Source organism: Borostomias antarcticus (assembly GCF_949987555.1).
Source record: "Borostomias antarcticus genome assembly, chromosome: 2".
NCBI lineage: Eukaryota > Metazoa > Chordata > Actinopteri > Stomiiformes > Stomiidae > Borostomias > Borostomias antarcticus.
The window spans coordinates 39,324,097-39,339,187 of NC_140235.1; the positions used below are offsets into that span (position 1 = coordinate 39,324,097).

General features: G+C 48.0%; 1 protein-coding gene across 1 annotated transcript in view; it reads left to right on the forward strand.

Annotated features, from left to right (window-relative positions):
• The first annotated feature begins 2,373 nt into the window (after positions 1 to 2,373).
• The window catches only part of LOC311325748 (ceramide transfer protein-like), a 28,807-nt gene continuing 16,089 nt past the window's right edge, over positions 2,374 to 15,091 (forward strand). Inside the window, exons 1-2 of the mRNA XM_084458503.1 lie at positions 2,374 to 2,575; positions 3,107 to 3,241. Of these exons, the coding sequence (XP_084314629.1) occupies positions 2,468 to 2,575; positions 3,107 to 3,241 (243 nt within the window). The 5' untranslated portion in view covers positions 2,374 to 2,467. The remainder of the gene's footprint in view (positions 2,576 to 3,106; positions 3,242 to 15,091) is intronic.

Below are 15,091 nucleotides of genomic sequence, written 5' to 3' on the forward strand. Positions count from 1 at the left end.
TACCAAGCGTGTGTGCCTTAGGGAAAGACTGTCCAATAACATTATGTTATTACATTCCGTTCCTCCTCAATTTAATAAACTGTTCAGCTTTATGTGTCTATTGCTAACGTGTAAAAGGTTAACACTGAGCTAATCTAACACATACTGTACTGTCCGAAGGCAGCTTTGCTGGGATAAGGCTGGGTTGAAATTGTGTGTTTCAGGGAAGAGGAGTAGTATTGTTTAGCTAATGAAGGTCTTGTGGTTTACTCTCACGGGTTTAATGACAGCATGGAGCTTGGGGTTTGGAGCCACAGAACCCATGACATGGTTGCTAGTAAACTCTCCTCTAGACTATTGAAACAGATGTTACCTTGCACTTCTTGAATGTGGATAATTCCTCTCTACACACGTTTCAGATTCCCTGCCTCGCCTGGTAACCATGGGACATAATTACTTGCATGAGCTCTGGATTAGGATTCCAAGGCGGGGTGGGAATAAGAAGATGAAGGAATAATGCGTGTGTGTTTTATATATTATATTATGTAGGCTGTATGATTGAAGAGAGAAAGAGACGGAGGAAGAAGTGGAAAGAGAGATTATTTGTGTATACTAACTATATGTTAGTTACTGTATGACTCGTACGTATAGACTCATGAGTCAGAGTTGGAGGAAGGGAGAAAGCGACGGAAGGAACTGAGAAGATGAATTAATTCATAATTCAGGACCTTGAGGGTCTTTTATTCGCCACACAGTAGTAAACCACACAACACACACACACAACACACACACACAACACACACACACACATCTGTCACTAGTGGAAATTGTTACCTGCATTTCACCCATCCAAGCTGTCCTCCTCCAGGGGCAGCCAGGGGCAGTGGGCAGCCTCGTCGGTGCCGCCCGGAGACCAAGTCCAAGTGGTCAGTCCAAGTCCTGGTCAGGGAACGGACTGAAGAGCATCTGTTCTTCTGCATGTTCTTTTGTTTTGGGTTCTTTGGGAGGAAACCTGTGCGAACTCGGGGAGGACATGCAAATTCCGCAGACCTTGCAGTGAGGCGACAGTACTTATTATTAGTTATTTTCTGAATCTATATTTTTAAATGTTAGTTGATGAATGTATCTTTCGTACAAATATGTTTTTTAGCTTCTCTTACTCTGAAAATGTAATTTAATGTAATTTATTGCTTAATAAATGTTCTTATCTCAAACATACTCCAGGAGCTTGCTCAATCGCCTTGTTGAGAGGGGTCAGGGAAGAATTTTTACAGCTCACTTATCTGGCCCCCGGGTGAATACTGTTTTTTTGCTTCCCTCTGGAATATGTAGAGAGTGGGTCGTATACCGACCTCCCTTGTTCTCTGTAAAGCACATTGTGTTGCCTCTGGGTATGAAATGCGCTATACAAATAAAGCTTTGATTGATTGATTGATTGATTGATCTGTAGCCTATGCATTTGTATAAATCATATATTATTTAGTAATGAGCGCTTTGTGCTACTTTGGTATGAAAAGTGCTATAATTACGTATTAAGTATTATTACCAGCATTATTATTATTAATAATATTATTAATAATAATAATATAGTAATAATTATTATTATTATTATTATTATTGATAATAATAATCCTATTAGACCATTATTATCTAACTCAAAACACATTATGTTGGTGAATAGCCTAGTGGTTCAATTGAATGAGGAACAGCTTTCCACTGTCACCTGTGTTATAGAGATTGGCCTCTTGGCAAGTTGCTTTAGAATTAGAATTCAGATTCTGAAGAGTCTGATTTAGTCAGCTTGGAAATGGACATGAACAAAAGAAGCAGTAGGTTAGTTTACCAGAGGTGTTCCCTTGTGTCTATTTAGTTCTTTAAATGCTGTGTCTATTTAGTTATATGGTAGGGGCTGTGTTTCCATTTTAAGTATGGATTAGTGACGTAGGCTGGACGGCCAGCGCCCCTGCACACATGCCGTCGGTTTACATGGCGTGTAGGTCTCAGTAGAGAGAGAGCTGTCAGATGAGTCCGCCCAAGCCATCCTAGTGCGGTTTATATGGCGTGTAGGTCTCAGTGGAGAGAGAGCTGTCAGATGAGTCCGCCGAAGCCATCATAGTGCGGTTTATATCTTTCAAAAACGCTTCCGTATGAAGAAGAAGAGTCACCGCGATTTCACTTTTCGAATATCTGTCGGTAGTGCGATATATGTCATCTATAATAATTAAGCTCGGATGTATTTTGCTGGCAGATCTAAAAGGGGCGGGTAGTGTGTAGCTAGCCGGTGCTATCAGCGTAGCTAACGTCAGTTCCGACCTGGATGTGCGGGGAGTCGCTTACTGGATATGCCCGTCCTCTATCAAGTGCCAACCTGAGTTTTTCTTTTTATTTATTTCCCCTGTCTCTTTTCTTTTCAGTCATTAACTCATTTGGTATACCATACTCGCTTAATTTGTATAGTTAACACACTAGATATCTGACAACAACAACAATGACTGATAATCAGAGTTGGAACTCGTCCGGGTCCGAGGAGGATTTGGAAGCCGAGTCAGGACAGCCTCCTGTGGGCTCAGCCGAGTTCGGGGGAGTCCTCAGCAAGGTACGGCCAAACGCGCTGGTCTTTGGGATGGGAACTGGGAGAGACAACTATTTTGATAGCCAACCTCTACATACTGTATAAGCAATTAGCTGGGCTCTAATCGTAGTTGATAGCTCACAACCAGGGCTGTCAAATGTGGGCATGACGGCATGCAGCCTGTCAAGCGGTCAAAAGCGCATGTTTTGGGATGGAGGGTCAATATTTGTTTAGTCCACGTGGATGACATGTATGACTTGTTTCCAGCGAGCATTTGAGATGTACAATTCTACCATTATAGCATTAGCCATAGCTCAAATTTAAATCGCTGTAATAGGCTACTATGCGCGGGATTGTGGTATGATTCAGATAAGTAGTGTTGAGCTGGTTTCACTCTACACGTAATGGGTGAGTGGGAGTTTTACATGCTTGCGTGTCCTTACGTTATTGTCTTTATGTTGGCTGTCTGAGAGTGTTATTCTGTTTATTCTGTTCCTAACTGGTGTGTGAATCCATCACACTAACTGATGGTTCCAACCCCGTTCTCTCCCCCAGTGGACCAACTACATCCACGGATGGCAGGACCGCTGGGTGGTGATGAAGAACAACACGCTGAGCTACTACAAGTCTCAGGACGAGAGGGAGTACGGTTGCCGCGGCTCCCTCTGTCTCAGCAAGGCTGTCATCACGGTAAGTTGAGATACTTCTCACTGAATCGGTTTGGTTGGTCAACTCAGTCCTCAAAGCAGTGCTGACAGTCACTCCAAGGGGGGGGGGGCATCCATATTGGCACAACTATCAGCACGTCCACCTCGCACGCGGAAGAGCTTGGGTTCGAATCCCAGGGAGGGATAGAGAGGGAGCTAGATTAGATCAGAGGCATTGCGGTGTCTGCAGAGGAAAAAAACTACCAAATATATGTGTATATGTATACACACAGACACGCGTGCAGTGTACTGACTGGCAATGCCCTGGAGCATCTGGACAGTAGGGTGGTCAAGACCCCCTGACCTGTAGCCAGGCGTAAGACCCCCTGACCTGTAGCCAGGCATAAGACCCCCTGACCTGTAGCCAGGCGTAAGACCCCCTGACCTGTAGCCAGGCGTAAGACCCCCTGACCTGTAGCCAGGCGTAAGACCCCCTTGACCTGTAGCCAGGCCTAAGGCCCCCTGACCTGTAGCCAGGCGTAAGACCCCCTGACCTGTAGCCAGGCGTAAGACCCCCTGACCTGTAGCCAGGCGTAAGACCCCCTGACCTGTAGCCAGGCCTAAGACCCCCTGACCTGTAGCCAGGCGTAACACCCCCTGACCTGTAGCCAGGCGTAAGACCCCCTGACCTGTAGCCAGGCGTAAGACCCCCTGACCTGTAGCCAGGCCTAAGGCCCCTTGACCTGTAGCCAGGCATCACTGTGGTTTGTTTTGTTTGTTTGTGTTTTTTCCATCAGCACCCATGTCTCTTTCTTCAAGTCATGAGGGCTGACTGACTTGCCCTGGCTGGCTGACTCATACTGTAGTTGGTCTCTGGGCCAAAGTACAGTGGCAGCATTACCCAACCTCTTTTCAGAGAAAAACACAAAACTCCTGATTTAGTTTCAAGTTCTGCTTTGGGGGAGGTAACTGTGTCGTCATGGGACACAACTCACTGACACAATCAGCCTCTCTGTCAACTCACTGTCACAAGACTTTCATGGTAGTGTTGCATGTTGATGGAACCAAAAGTGAATTGTAACCATCGTAATCTCTGTTCGAACCGTGAAGGAGATTCCTAAAGTTCAAGTTTGTGATGACGGCCAACGGTGTTGAAGTCGTGACTTTTTCAGGCGTTGAACCCCTTGACCCTAGCCCTGACCTCTCTTATCATTAAGCCGTGAGCTCTTTGGTGTCCAGCGGCCGTCACACTCGGGACGAGCGCGCGACCGTTACCACCTGTGTCGAAAGCCTCCCTCGCTGCCGCTGCTGCGTGTCGTTTGCTTATCGCGTTGCACATCCCACTGGACGGCATCCGTGGCCACAGGTCAGCGCGGTAGCCCAGGTCACTGATTGGCTAAAGCCAGCCTCAGGTTCTGTTGACTCTGACCAGGCGCATCAATGACTCACTGTTCCAGTGGACAACATGGCCGGAAACAGCAGTCTAATCTACCCATTCACTCTATATCTAATCTGCCTATTTACTATGGGCCAGAAGTAGCAGTCTAATCTACCCATTCACTCTGTATCTAATCTGCCTATTCACTATGGGCTGGAAGCAGCAGTCTAATCTACCCATTCACTCTGTATCTAATCTGCCTATTCACTATGGGCCAGAAGCAGCAGTCTAATCTACCCATTTACTCTGTATGTAATCTGCCTATTCACTATGGGCCGGAAGCAGCAGTCTAATCTACCCATTCACTCTGTATCTAATCTGCCTATTCACTCTGGGCTGGAAGCAGCAGTCTAATCTACCCATTCACTCTGTATCTAATCTGCCTATTCACTATGGGCCGGAAGTAGCAGTCTAATCTACCCATTCACTCTGTATCTAATCTGCCTATTCACTATGGGCTGGAAGCAGCAGTCTAATCTACCCATTCACTCTGTATCGAATCTGCCTATTCACTATGGGCCGGAAATAGTAGTCTAATCTACCCATTCACTCTGTATCTAATCTGCCTATTCACTATGGGCTGGAAGCAGCAGTCTAATCTACCCATTCACTCTGTATCGAATCTGCCTATTCACTATGGGCCGGAAATAGTAGTCTAATCTACCCATTCACTCTGTATCTAATCTGCCTATTCACTATGGGCCGGAAGCAGCAGTCTCATCTACCCATTCACTCTGTATCTAATCTGCCTATTCACTATGGGCCGGAAATAGTAGTCTAATCTACCCATTCACTCTGTATCTAATCTGCCTATTCACTATGGGCTGGAAGCAGCAGTCTAATCTACCCATTCACTCTGTATCTAATCTGCCTATTCACTATGGGCTGGAAGCAGCAGTCTAATCTACCCATTCACTCTATATTTACTCAGCTTTATTCATCCCCTAACATTGTAAATATTACCTCTCACTGTATGTACTGTTAATGAGCTAGGATGTATGCGAGAGAGCTCTTAGTGCTTTTCAAAGTACAGGAGATCCATAGACAACAGTTGTGATACTGTTCTACTCTGGAATGCAGCTCATGCCCACTGCAAAGCTATTCAATCATTTCGGCAGCTTGCCTGGCAGAGTAATCGCAGGACAACCAGTGAATGTTTAGTTAGTTACTGTGTTTATATACCGTAGCCTAGCCTACCCGACACCAAAACAACAAAACCAAACTTGATTTGCCAGGGGGATTAAATTATTAAATGGTTTGCGGGCTGGTGGCCTGGTGTTTGCATACGGTGTATCAGATTAGCCAGAACATTAAAACCACCTGCCAAGCAGGTCCCGCTCGTGTTGCCAAAACAGCTCCGACCTGTCAAGACACGAAGACCTCCGAAGGTGTCGTCTGGTATCTGGCACCGAGACGTCAGAAGCAGATCCTTTAAGCCCTGTAAGTTGGGAGGTGGGGCCTCCTTGGATCACACTTGTTTTTCCAGCACATCACACAGATTCTTCAACCGGATTTTACATTTTTATTTTTTACATTTTAAATAACTTGAATTGAGATCCGGGGAATTCGGAGTCCAGGGCGACAGCTTGAACTCTTTGCCATGTTCCTCAAACCATTTCTGAACAGTTTTTTACAGTGTGGCAGAGCACATTATCGTGCTGAAAGAGGCCACTGCCATCAGGGAGTACGGTTGCCAAGAAAGGGTGTACTTGTCTGCAACAGTGTTTAGATGGGTGTTTAGGTAGGTGGTTCATGTCAAAGTTACATCCATGTGAGTGCCAGGACCCAAGGTTTTCCAGCAGAATGTTAGCCTGGCTTCTCCAGGCCGAGTAAAAAAAAAAAAAGGCGAAGGTTCTGCAAATGCTGAGTTTATTTTAGATTTTCAAGGGGCGTTATCAACGCTTGTAGATCAAAATGCCTCTGGACGCAATTGGATAGACCTACAACCAATCAGAGCACCGAAGCGTGGGGTTAGTCATCGTATCAAGGTACTGTCATCGTACTGTCATGGTATCACACCCGCCCCATATTAAACGGTTTAGATTGGAAATCAGTGTGAATGTGATGCGTGACCAGAGAGATATGTGGAGTGAAACCGAATGAGCTCACGTGATCAGACTGGAAAAGCCAGGCTAGCAGATAGATAGATAGATAGATAGATAGATAGGTCAGAACGCTCCTCAGAGCATCACACTCTCACAACCGGCTCCTTCTGTGGGTTTCAGGCTGTGGCTACAGTGCGTGTTTGGCTTTGAACGCGAATGTCCACAAGACTCCTACGTACAGTATCTGTACCCAGCCCAGTTATGGTGTGACTGTGTATTGATGGCAAATATTAGCGAAGGGAATACAAACTGGTAAAATGAAGCCTCGGGTGCTCGGTGTGTTTCAGCAGAACCTGAACTCGAATCTCGTGACGGCGAAAAGTCTGGAGACGTCGCCACTGAAAATCGTTTCTAGAACATCGGCGAAAACCAATCAGAGCCACTAGCTACAGTACATCTCCAATAGGGTGCATGACCAACCTCACCTTCATCCCCCCAGTGAAACTAATAGTGCAGAGTGCCGAATCAAACGATTTAAAGTTTTAATCAAAATACTGCAGGTTTCTTTTCAATCTCTCAAATCGTTACCACGTGCTTTTCGCTTGCGTTTTTCAATCTCTCAGATTGTTTCCGTTCCACTTTACGCTACAAAATCTGGAGGAATGTCCTCAGTCTCTAGTCGAGCGCGGCGTTTAGAGACCGACTCGTCGTGAGTCGACCTGAACTCCCGACGGCCAGAGCAGGACTGAGTGTTGGTAGGAGACAAAGGCTCTGTTGTCTTTCTGGGGGACTGGTTCCTCTGCTTAGCAAGCGCCACAGTCTGTCAGTCAGGTCTGGACAAGCAGGCGAGCAGAGCTCAGATCACAGTTGGTGAGCTCAGCTTAATACACTATTGCCACAGCGAGAGACGGAACTGGGAGGAACCGTGTGTGTGTGTGTGTGTGTGTGTGTGTGTGTGTGTGTGTGTGTGTGTATGGCGTGCTTGTGTGTACAAAAGTGGGAGGTCACAGTGGGTTGAGGTCCTGATCAAACAGTGCAGAGCGCTGCGGTGTGTCTGCTCCCCGCGGGAAGCTGAGAAAACAGGAAGTGAAAGGGAACAGGATGAAGAGGAGAGACCAATGAAATGTCAGGAGTCACCAGACGCACGTTCCAGAGCTGATGAGCCCTATCAGTACCCAATTTCAACCGTTTGATGGGAAGTTAGCCTTTGTGTGTGTGCGTGTGTGTGTGTGTGTGTGTGTGTGTGTGTGTGTGTGTGTGCGCGTGTGTGTGTGTGTGTCGAGTGGTCACACAACTTGGAGCCCATTGGTTCTGCTGCCTGGGCATTATCCTGTCTCATTCAGGCACATTTGGACCGTCAGCTGAATGCTGTTCAAACTGGACTGCGCAGCCAGCGCCTCTGTAGCCCTGGCTCACACACACACACACACACACACACACACACACACACACCACTGGACACAGGATGAGCTAGAGAGAGAGTTAGGCATTGTGTGTGCGTACGTGCCGTGTGTGTGTGTTTCTGTACCTCAGAGTGAATTTGTGCTATCTTGAGAACAGCACACTACGTCACCGGGGAAGCGAGTTTACTTGGGCCATGAGCCAGATAGTGGAGATGATGTTTGGAGAAGGCCGCTTGCCTATTGTCGGTTTGTCAGTGGTTTATATAGCGCCCAGCAAAACAAACCATGAAGCCAGCGTCCTAGTGAGTACAGCTCGCCAGCTAACATGGTGGGTCATACTGGTGGTGCTGTGTGTACTTTACATACGGCAAACTCACCTCTTTTGTTGCATTATTGTGCTTATTTACTCTATGTTTTGTTTTGATTCTTTATTTACAGTACACATATAATATATAATCTAAATAGATGTGTGTGTGTGTGTCCACATGCTTATTATAACACCGAGAAGATGAAGGTATAAATAGATTTTAATGCCGACAAAATCAAAAGAGTTGACCACGCTCAATAATCGCGATTACATATCAGGCGAAACATTCATTTTTATCCTGATTGTGCAGCCCTAGCATCCACGTCACTGTTCAAAGGGCAGGGCAAGGGTCTGGGCTGGGTGTGTGTGTACGGTAACTGGCTGTAGTCAACCCTGTTTTCTTTTTCTGTGTCTCTCTTGCTCTCATTCTCTCTTTGTTTTTTGTGTTTTTTTATTTTTATTTATTTTGACCTTTATTTATCCAGGGGAGCCCATTGAGACCAAGGTGTCATTTACAATGGTGACCTGGTTACACAAGATATCATCAGCAATATAAAGTGGTAATAAAAAAACAATATAAGGCTTTTCACACTGCATATTTTTATCCTAGGGCTATCCTTAGCCCTGGGCTAAGAGTTAACCCTGGGTTAATTTAGCCCCTTTTCACACACACATTGTTAACCAAGGGTTAACCTAAGGGCTATACGATTCACACTGCTGTTCTGCTAGCCCTGGGTTAAATGTCTGTTGCAACATCCAACTAATGTTTACATTCAATGACGCGTGGGTACTCATTAAGAGCAAGCAGCAACGTTAAAATGTTGCCATCTAGTTTGTTCTGAACTGATTTTTTATGGACATACTTTATTGTTGTCGTTTTAGTTAGCTATGATGTTGCCATTAGCTGTATAGTTACAAGGAGTTCGATTGCCTAGTACCTACTGTAATGACGAGACGAAGAAGTGTGATTGGACAACAAAAATGTGAGTCCACTGTTTACTTGTCTCCAGTTCGCACTGGCACCTTTTAGCCTCATGTTTACTTGGTTTTCAGAGGTTGACCCCGCGACCTCAGGGCTAACCCTGCTCCGGACCAGGGCCAGCAAGCCCCAGGCTAAAGTCGGGTTTAGCCCACTTTGGAATGTGCCAGGAAGGTGCCAGTGTGAAAGCTTTCTTAGCCTGGGGCTAACGACTCCCTCAGCCTGGGGTTAAGAAGGTTCTAAGAATGTGTTTAGCCCTGGGCTAAGTACAGTGTGAAAAGCCCTTATAAACAATTTAAAATCACATTCATGCATTTTACACATTTAAAAAACAATGACGGAACTATCCAAAACATACACAGACCTCGACCCCATACTCCTAAATCTTTTCTTTCTTTCTTTTTTTTTTACGTCCAAGGTGCCTAAGGACATTCTGATGTTTGATGTTAAGCCAAGGTTGAATTGGCAATGTTTCTCTCTGTCAAGAATGGATCACGGTTGTCAAGGCAGGGGTCAGATGCATAGAGGTGTGTGTGTGTGTGTGTCTGTGTGTGTGTGTGTGTGTGTGTGTGTTGTGCAGGAGACAGAGTTTGTTTTGGGTCTGTGTCAGTCGTATAGTCAGGTCAATGTCTTCAGGATGAGTGTTTCTCAACTCAACTCAAATTTTATTTATAAAGCACATTTAAAACAACCGAGGTCGACCAAAGTGCAACAGCTCCAGAGCAACAAACCACACAGCACGCAACAGAACACTACAATACACCACACACAATACACAATAAGAAATATAAAATACAGAACAATACAGGGGCCATCGGGTGTCCAGCTCAACCTGAGTTGAAGGCCTGGGAGAACAGATGAGTCTTTAAAGAAGACTTAAACATCTCTACGGTCTGGGCAGACCTAATGTGCCGGGGCAGACTGTTCCAGAGCCTAGGGGCCGCCGCCCCAAAGGCTCGGTCACCTCTGGTCCCCAGCCCAGTCTTTGGGACAGCCAGTTCCCGCTCAAACTCCTCCGTGCCTTGGCTTGTGGTGCAGAGCAACATTCGAGGTGTTGAACGACTCGGAGAGAGAGAAAAGGACTACAGGGACAGCGTGGGGTGGGGCGGGGCGGGTGGGCGCGGTTCAGGTGTCGGCGATAAATGTCAAGTTTGAAAGGCAGTTTAAACAGGAAGTAGGTCTCTTCCTCCCTCCACGTGACTTCCTGTGCGCGGAGGAGGAGGTCGCGGTCACTCGCAGGCCACACGTCTGCACGTGTCACTGCAGTGACTGAAGTCACAACCTCCGGGTTGCCGTGTCATTTCTCCCTCCCTGTCCGCCTCCTTCCTCTGCTCCTCCGCCTCCTTTCTCTCCTCCTCCGCCTCCTCCCTCTCCTCCTCCGCCTCCTTCCTCTCCTCCTCCGCCTCCTCCCTCTCCTCTTCCGTCTCCTCCCTCTCCTCCTCCGTCTCCTTCCTCTCCTCCTCCGCCTCCTCCCTCTGCTCCTGCACCTCCTCCCTCTGCTCCTCCGTCTCCTCCCTCTGCTCCTCCGTCTCCTCCCTCTCCTCCTCCGCCTCCTCCATCTCCTCCTCCGCCTCCTTCCTCTGCTCCTCCGCCTCCTTTCTCTCCTCCTCCGCCTCCTCCCTCTGCTCCTCCATCTCCTTCCTCTCCTCCTCCGCCTCCTCCCTCTGTTCCTCCGCCTCCTCCCTCTGCTCCTGCACCTCCTCCCTCTGCTCCTCCGTCTCCTCCCTCTGCTCCTCCGTCTCCTCCCTCTCCTCCGCCTCCTCCCTCTGCTCCTCCGCCTCCTCCCTCTGCTCCTCCGTCTCCTCCCTCTCCTCCTCCGTCTCCTTCCTCTTCTCCTGCGCCTCCTTCCCCTGCTCCTCCACCTCCTCGCTTTCTCATCCTCTGGAACAGGGTTTCCCAACCCCCATTAGGGGGGCGCCAACAATCTCAGGGGGGGGGGGGCTCCAGGCCTCAGACAGTTTGAGGCCTTAATATTAGCAAGACAAAGAATCATGTTATTGACATGTCACACAGCAATTTTAACAAAATCCATGATCATATCTGATGAAGGGTCAAAAAGCCTTGTATTTACGGCACTATATTACCATATAAACTACAATACCATATAAACTACAATACCATATAAACTACAATACCATATAAACTCAAGAAATTAATCTGAGACTATGAATCGTGTCAACATTAGTATTACTGCTACTCTGGCGAAGCGCTTCATTGTACCCTAACTTACACCTGATGGAATTTACATACAAACACACACAGACTGGACATTCACACCGATTTTTTTGTAAAAAAAATTTGGGAGGGGGTGCAAATTCCATCAGGTGTAAATTAGGGGGACTCCGGGGAAGAAAGGTTGGGAACCCCTGCTCTGGAAGACGGTGCTACTTTTGTGGTTTCACACACTTTTTCTTCTTCCTAAGAGAAGGCCGTGGAAAAACCTGTGTGGTGTCTTGTCTTCCTGAGTTCTCTCTCTCTCTCTCTCTCTCTCTCTCTCTCTCCCTCTCTCTCTCTCCCTCTCTCTCTCTCTCTCTCTCTCTCACTCTCTCTCTCTCTCTCTCCCTCTCTCTCTCACTCTCTCTCTTCCTCTCTCTCTCTCTCTCTCCCTCTCTCTCTCTCTCCCTCCCTCCCTCTCTCTCTCTCTCTCCCTCCCTCTCTCTCTCTCTCTCTCTCTCACTCTTACTCTCTCTCTCTCTCTCTCTCTCTCCCACCCTCTCTCTCTCTCTCCCTCTCTCACTCTCTCTCTCTCTCCCTCTCTCTCTCTCTCTCCCTCCCTCTCTCTCTCTCTCCCTCTCACTCTCTCTCTTCCTCTCTCTCTCTCTCTCTCTCCCTCCCTCTCTCTCCCTCCCTCACCCCCCCGCTCGCTCCTTTTCCTCTCAGCTCAGTTTGAGCGTGTGACCTCACACACGAACGCCGGCTCCACGAAGACGGGGTCGGAGAGAGGGACGGACTGACGGACGCCGGGGTCGGGGTCGGGGGGGGGGCTTTCTTCTGAAAGCAGAGGAAGCAGAGGATGGGAAGTCATTGTAAGGCCGACGATGGACTCCTCGCCTCACGCTACGAGGAAGTCATAAAAGGCGAGCGTGGAAGGAGAGAGTGAGTCGGCGCCCCGGTCGCTGTGTCACGGAGGTGGATGTGGATGTGGGCGGGGCTGAGGCTGATCAAACATGGAGGCAGCAGCGCTGCTCAGCGCACGCCCATCTGAACCACACGCCAGCAATTATCCCACTACTACTACTACTGCTACACTCTGGGCGTTCGTCATCTACACTGCATACAGAAACACATTCTCGCTCCCTCTCTCTCTCTCTCTCTCTCTCTCTCTCTCTCTCTCTCACACACACACATGCTGACACTCTTTCCCCCTCTCTCTCCGTCTTTCCATCTTTTCCTCTATCTTTTGCTCTCTCTCTTTCTCTCTCACACACATGCTCACACACGCTCTTTCCCTCTCTCTCTTTCCATCTTTTACTCTATCTTTTGCTCTCTTTCTCTCTCTCTCTCTCTCTCTCTCTCTCTCTCTCTCTCTCTCTCACACACATGCTCACACACTCTCTCTCTCTCTTTCCATCTTTTACTCTATCTTTTGCTCTCTTTTTCTCTCTCTCACACACATGCTCACACACTCTCTCTCCCTCTTTCCATATTTTCCTCTATCTTTCTCTCTCTCTCTCTCTCTCTCTCTCCCCCTCTCTCTGCAAGGCCAGTATTCTAAATAAGAAACTGTTCTTAATGGCCTTGCCTGGTTGAATAAATAAAGCTTAAATAAACATTTGTAACAACTCTCTCTCCCCTCGCCCACACACACTCCACGCGTCTCTTCCACAGCGGCCATACGGAGCTCCTCAGCCCTGAAGGGGCCTCAGCCTGTGACCATCTGCAGCAGAGCGGCTGTTTACGTTACCCACGGTTCCCCTGTAGTCATCGACCAGCCCCGCGTACCGACACACGTAAACCCCCGACTCCCCGACCCCAGCGTTGGTTCCCAGTGTACCCATGACCTCGTACTATATTCGTAGCAGCCTTCCCAGTAACCCTGACCCCCGCGCCCATTCCCCTGTACTCAAGGGGGGCCTCTTCTGTCACCCGCCCCGAGACCGTTCCCATGAATGTTCCAGAAGAAACGTCAGACCAGCTGATTGAAACCCATCCATCAACTAACGGGGTACCTCTCGAGTGGCCTGAAATGGCTGCCATTTTGGATGGGGGGGCGGGGCAGGGGGGGGGAGGAGGCTGCCATAACAAGCACACAAAGCTGCAGAGAAGGTTCGCTGGTAGTGGGCGGCCATTGATTTAGTGATTATCTTAGGTTTGTGAGAAGGGGTTGGTAGATTGCCGTCCTCGGCACCGGTTCCCGTCTGGGCGCTGATGTGAGAGCTGGATCCATCCACGCTAATGGCTTCTGTCACCGACGGCTGCGTTCGTACTCCGTTATCGGTCTGATCCCCCCCCACACACACAGTGAGCATCTGGTGTGCGTCTCTCCCTGCTGTCCAGGTTTCAGCAGGGCCAAATGAATCTGCTCTCTCTCTCTACCTCTCTCTTTCTACCTCTCACCCTCTCTCTCTCTCTCTACCTCTCACCCTCTCTCTCTCTCTCAAATTCAAATAAGCTTTATTGGTTCCTCCGGCAGTCTTCAAATAAGCTTTATTGGTTCCTCCGGCAGTCTTCAAATAAGCTTTATTGGTTCCTCCAGTAGTCATCAAATAAGCTTTATTGATATGACAGATGAAAAAACTACAGTATGGTGCCAAAGCAGCACAGACACAATGATTAACATTGACAAATAATACATTAATATACAATATATCTATTATCTAAAATCTCTCTATCTCTCTCTCTATCTATCTCTATATATCACTCTCTAATCTATCTCTCTCTAATCTATCTCTATATATCACTCTCTAATCTATCTCTCTCTAATCTATCTCTCTATCAACCCCTTTTTGCGGTTGCGTGTGAACTACAACTACTACTGTGTACGAACTACTAGACCAGGAAGGGCCTTGGCCGATGGCAGTGTAGAACTGGAGTTGCAGATGAGAAGTGAAGGATGTAGTTAATGATTGAGTCAGTGTTGTCGTCAAGGGAATGTTCCAGAACTCTCTGGTCTCTCTCTGGCTTTGAGCACTGCAGCAGAGCAGTTACTCCTCTCATTCACTATTTCACCCTCATAACCAACCCCCCCTTACCCATCGCTCCACCCGTATCCTTATCTGCCCTTGACCAGCCCACACTCACACACTCACACACGCTACACACACACACACACACAACAGCCCTCCGTCTGGCTATGATTGGCCCTGGAGGAGTGATTTAACTCCGGAGTCCTGCGCTTTCATTGCCTTGGTGGTGTCCTTCACAGCGTCGTAAACGCTACACAGTCACACACACACACACACACGCGTATAGCAATGCACATTTACAGTACATAGCCACACACACACACACGAGCCCGGGGCGACGCCTCTGCCAGCGCAGCAGTTTCTCAGGAGAGAGCCCGAGAGATGTTCTGTTAGTGCTGTTCGTTTGCCTTTTAAAAGCCTCCAATTCATCTCCCTCCATCGCTCTTCCCCCAGAGCCCCAGAGCGGAGGGTAGTCGGGCGTTTCTACTAGTATCTGCTGCATCAGGACCATCTCTCCACGCTTCAGTGAGGCCATGCGTACAGTAGATGGTATCGTAGCTAGTAGGGATGCGCACAACTCATGTTTTTCAAAGTC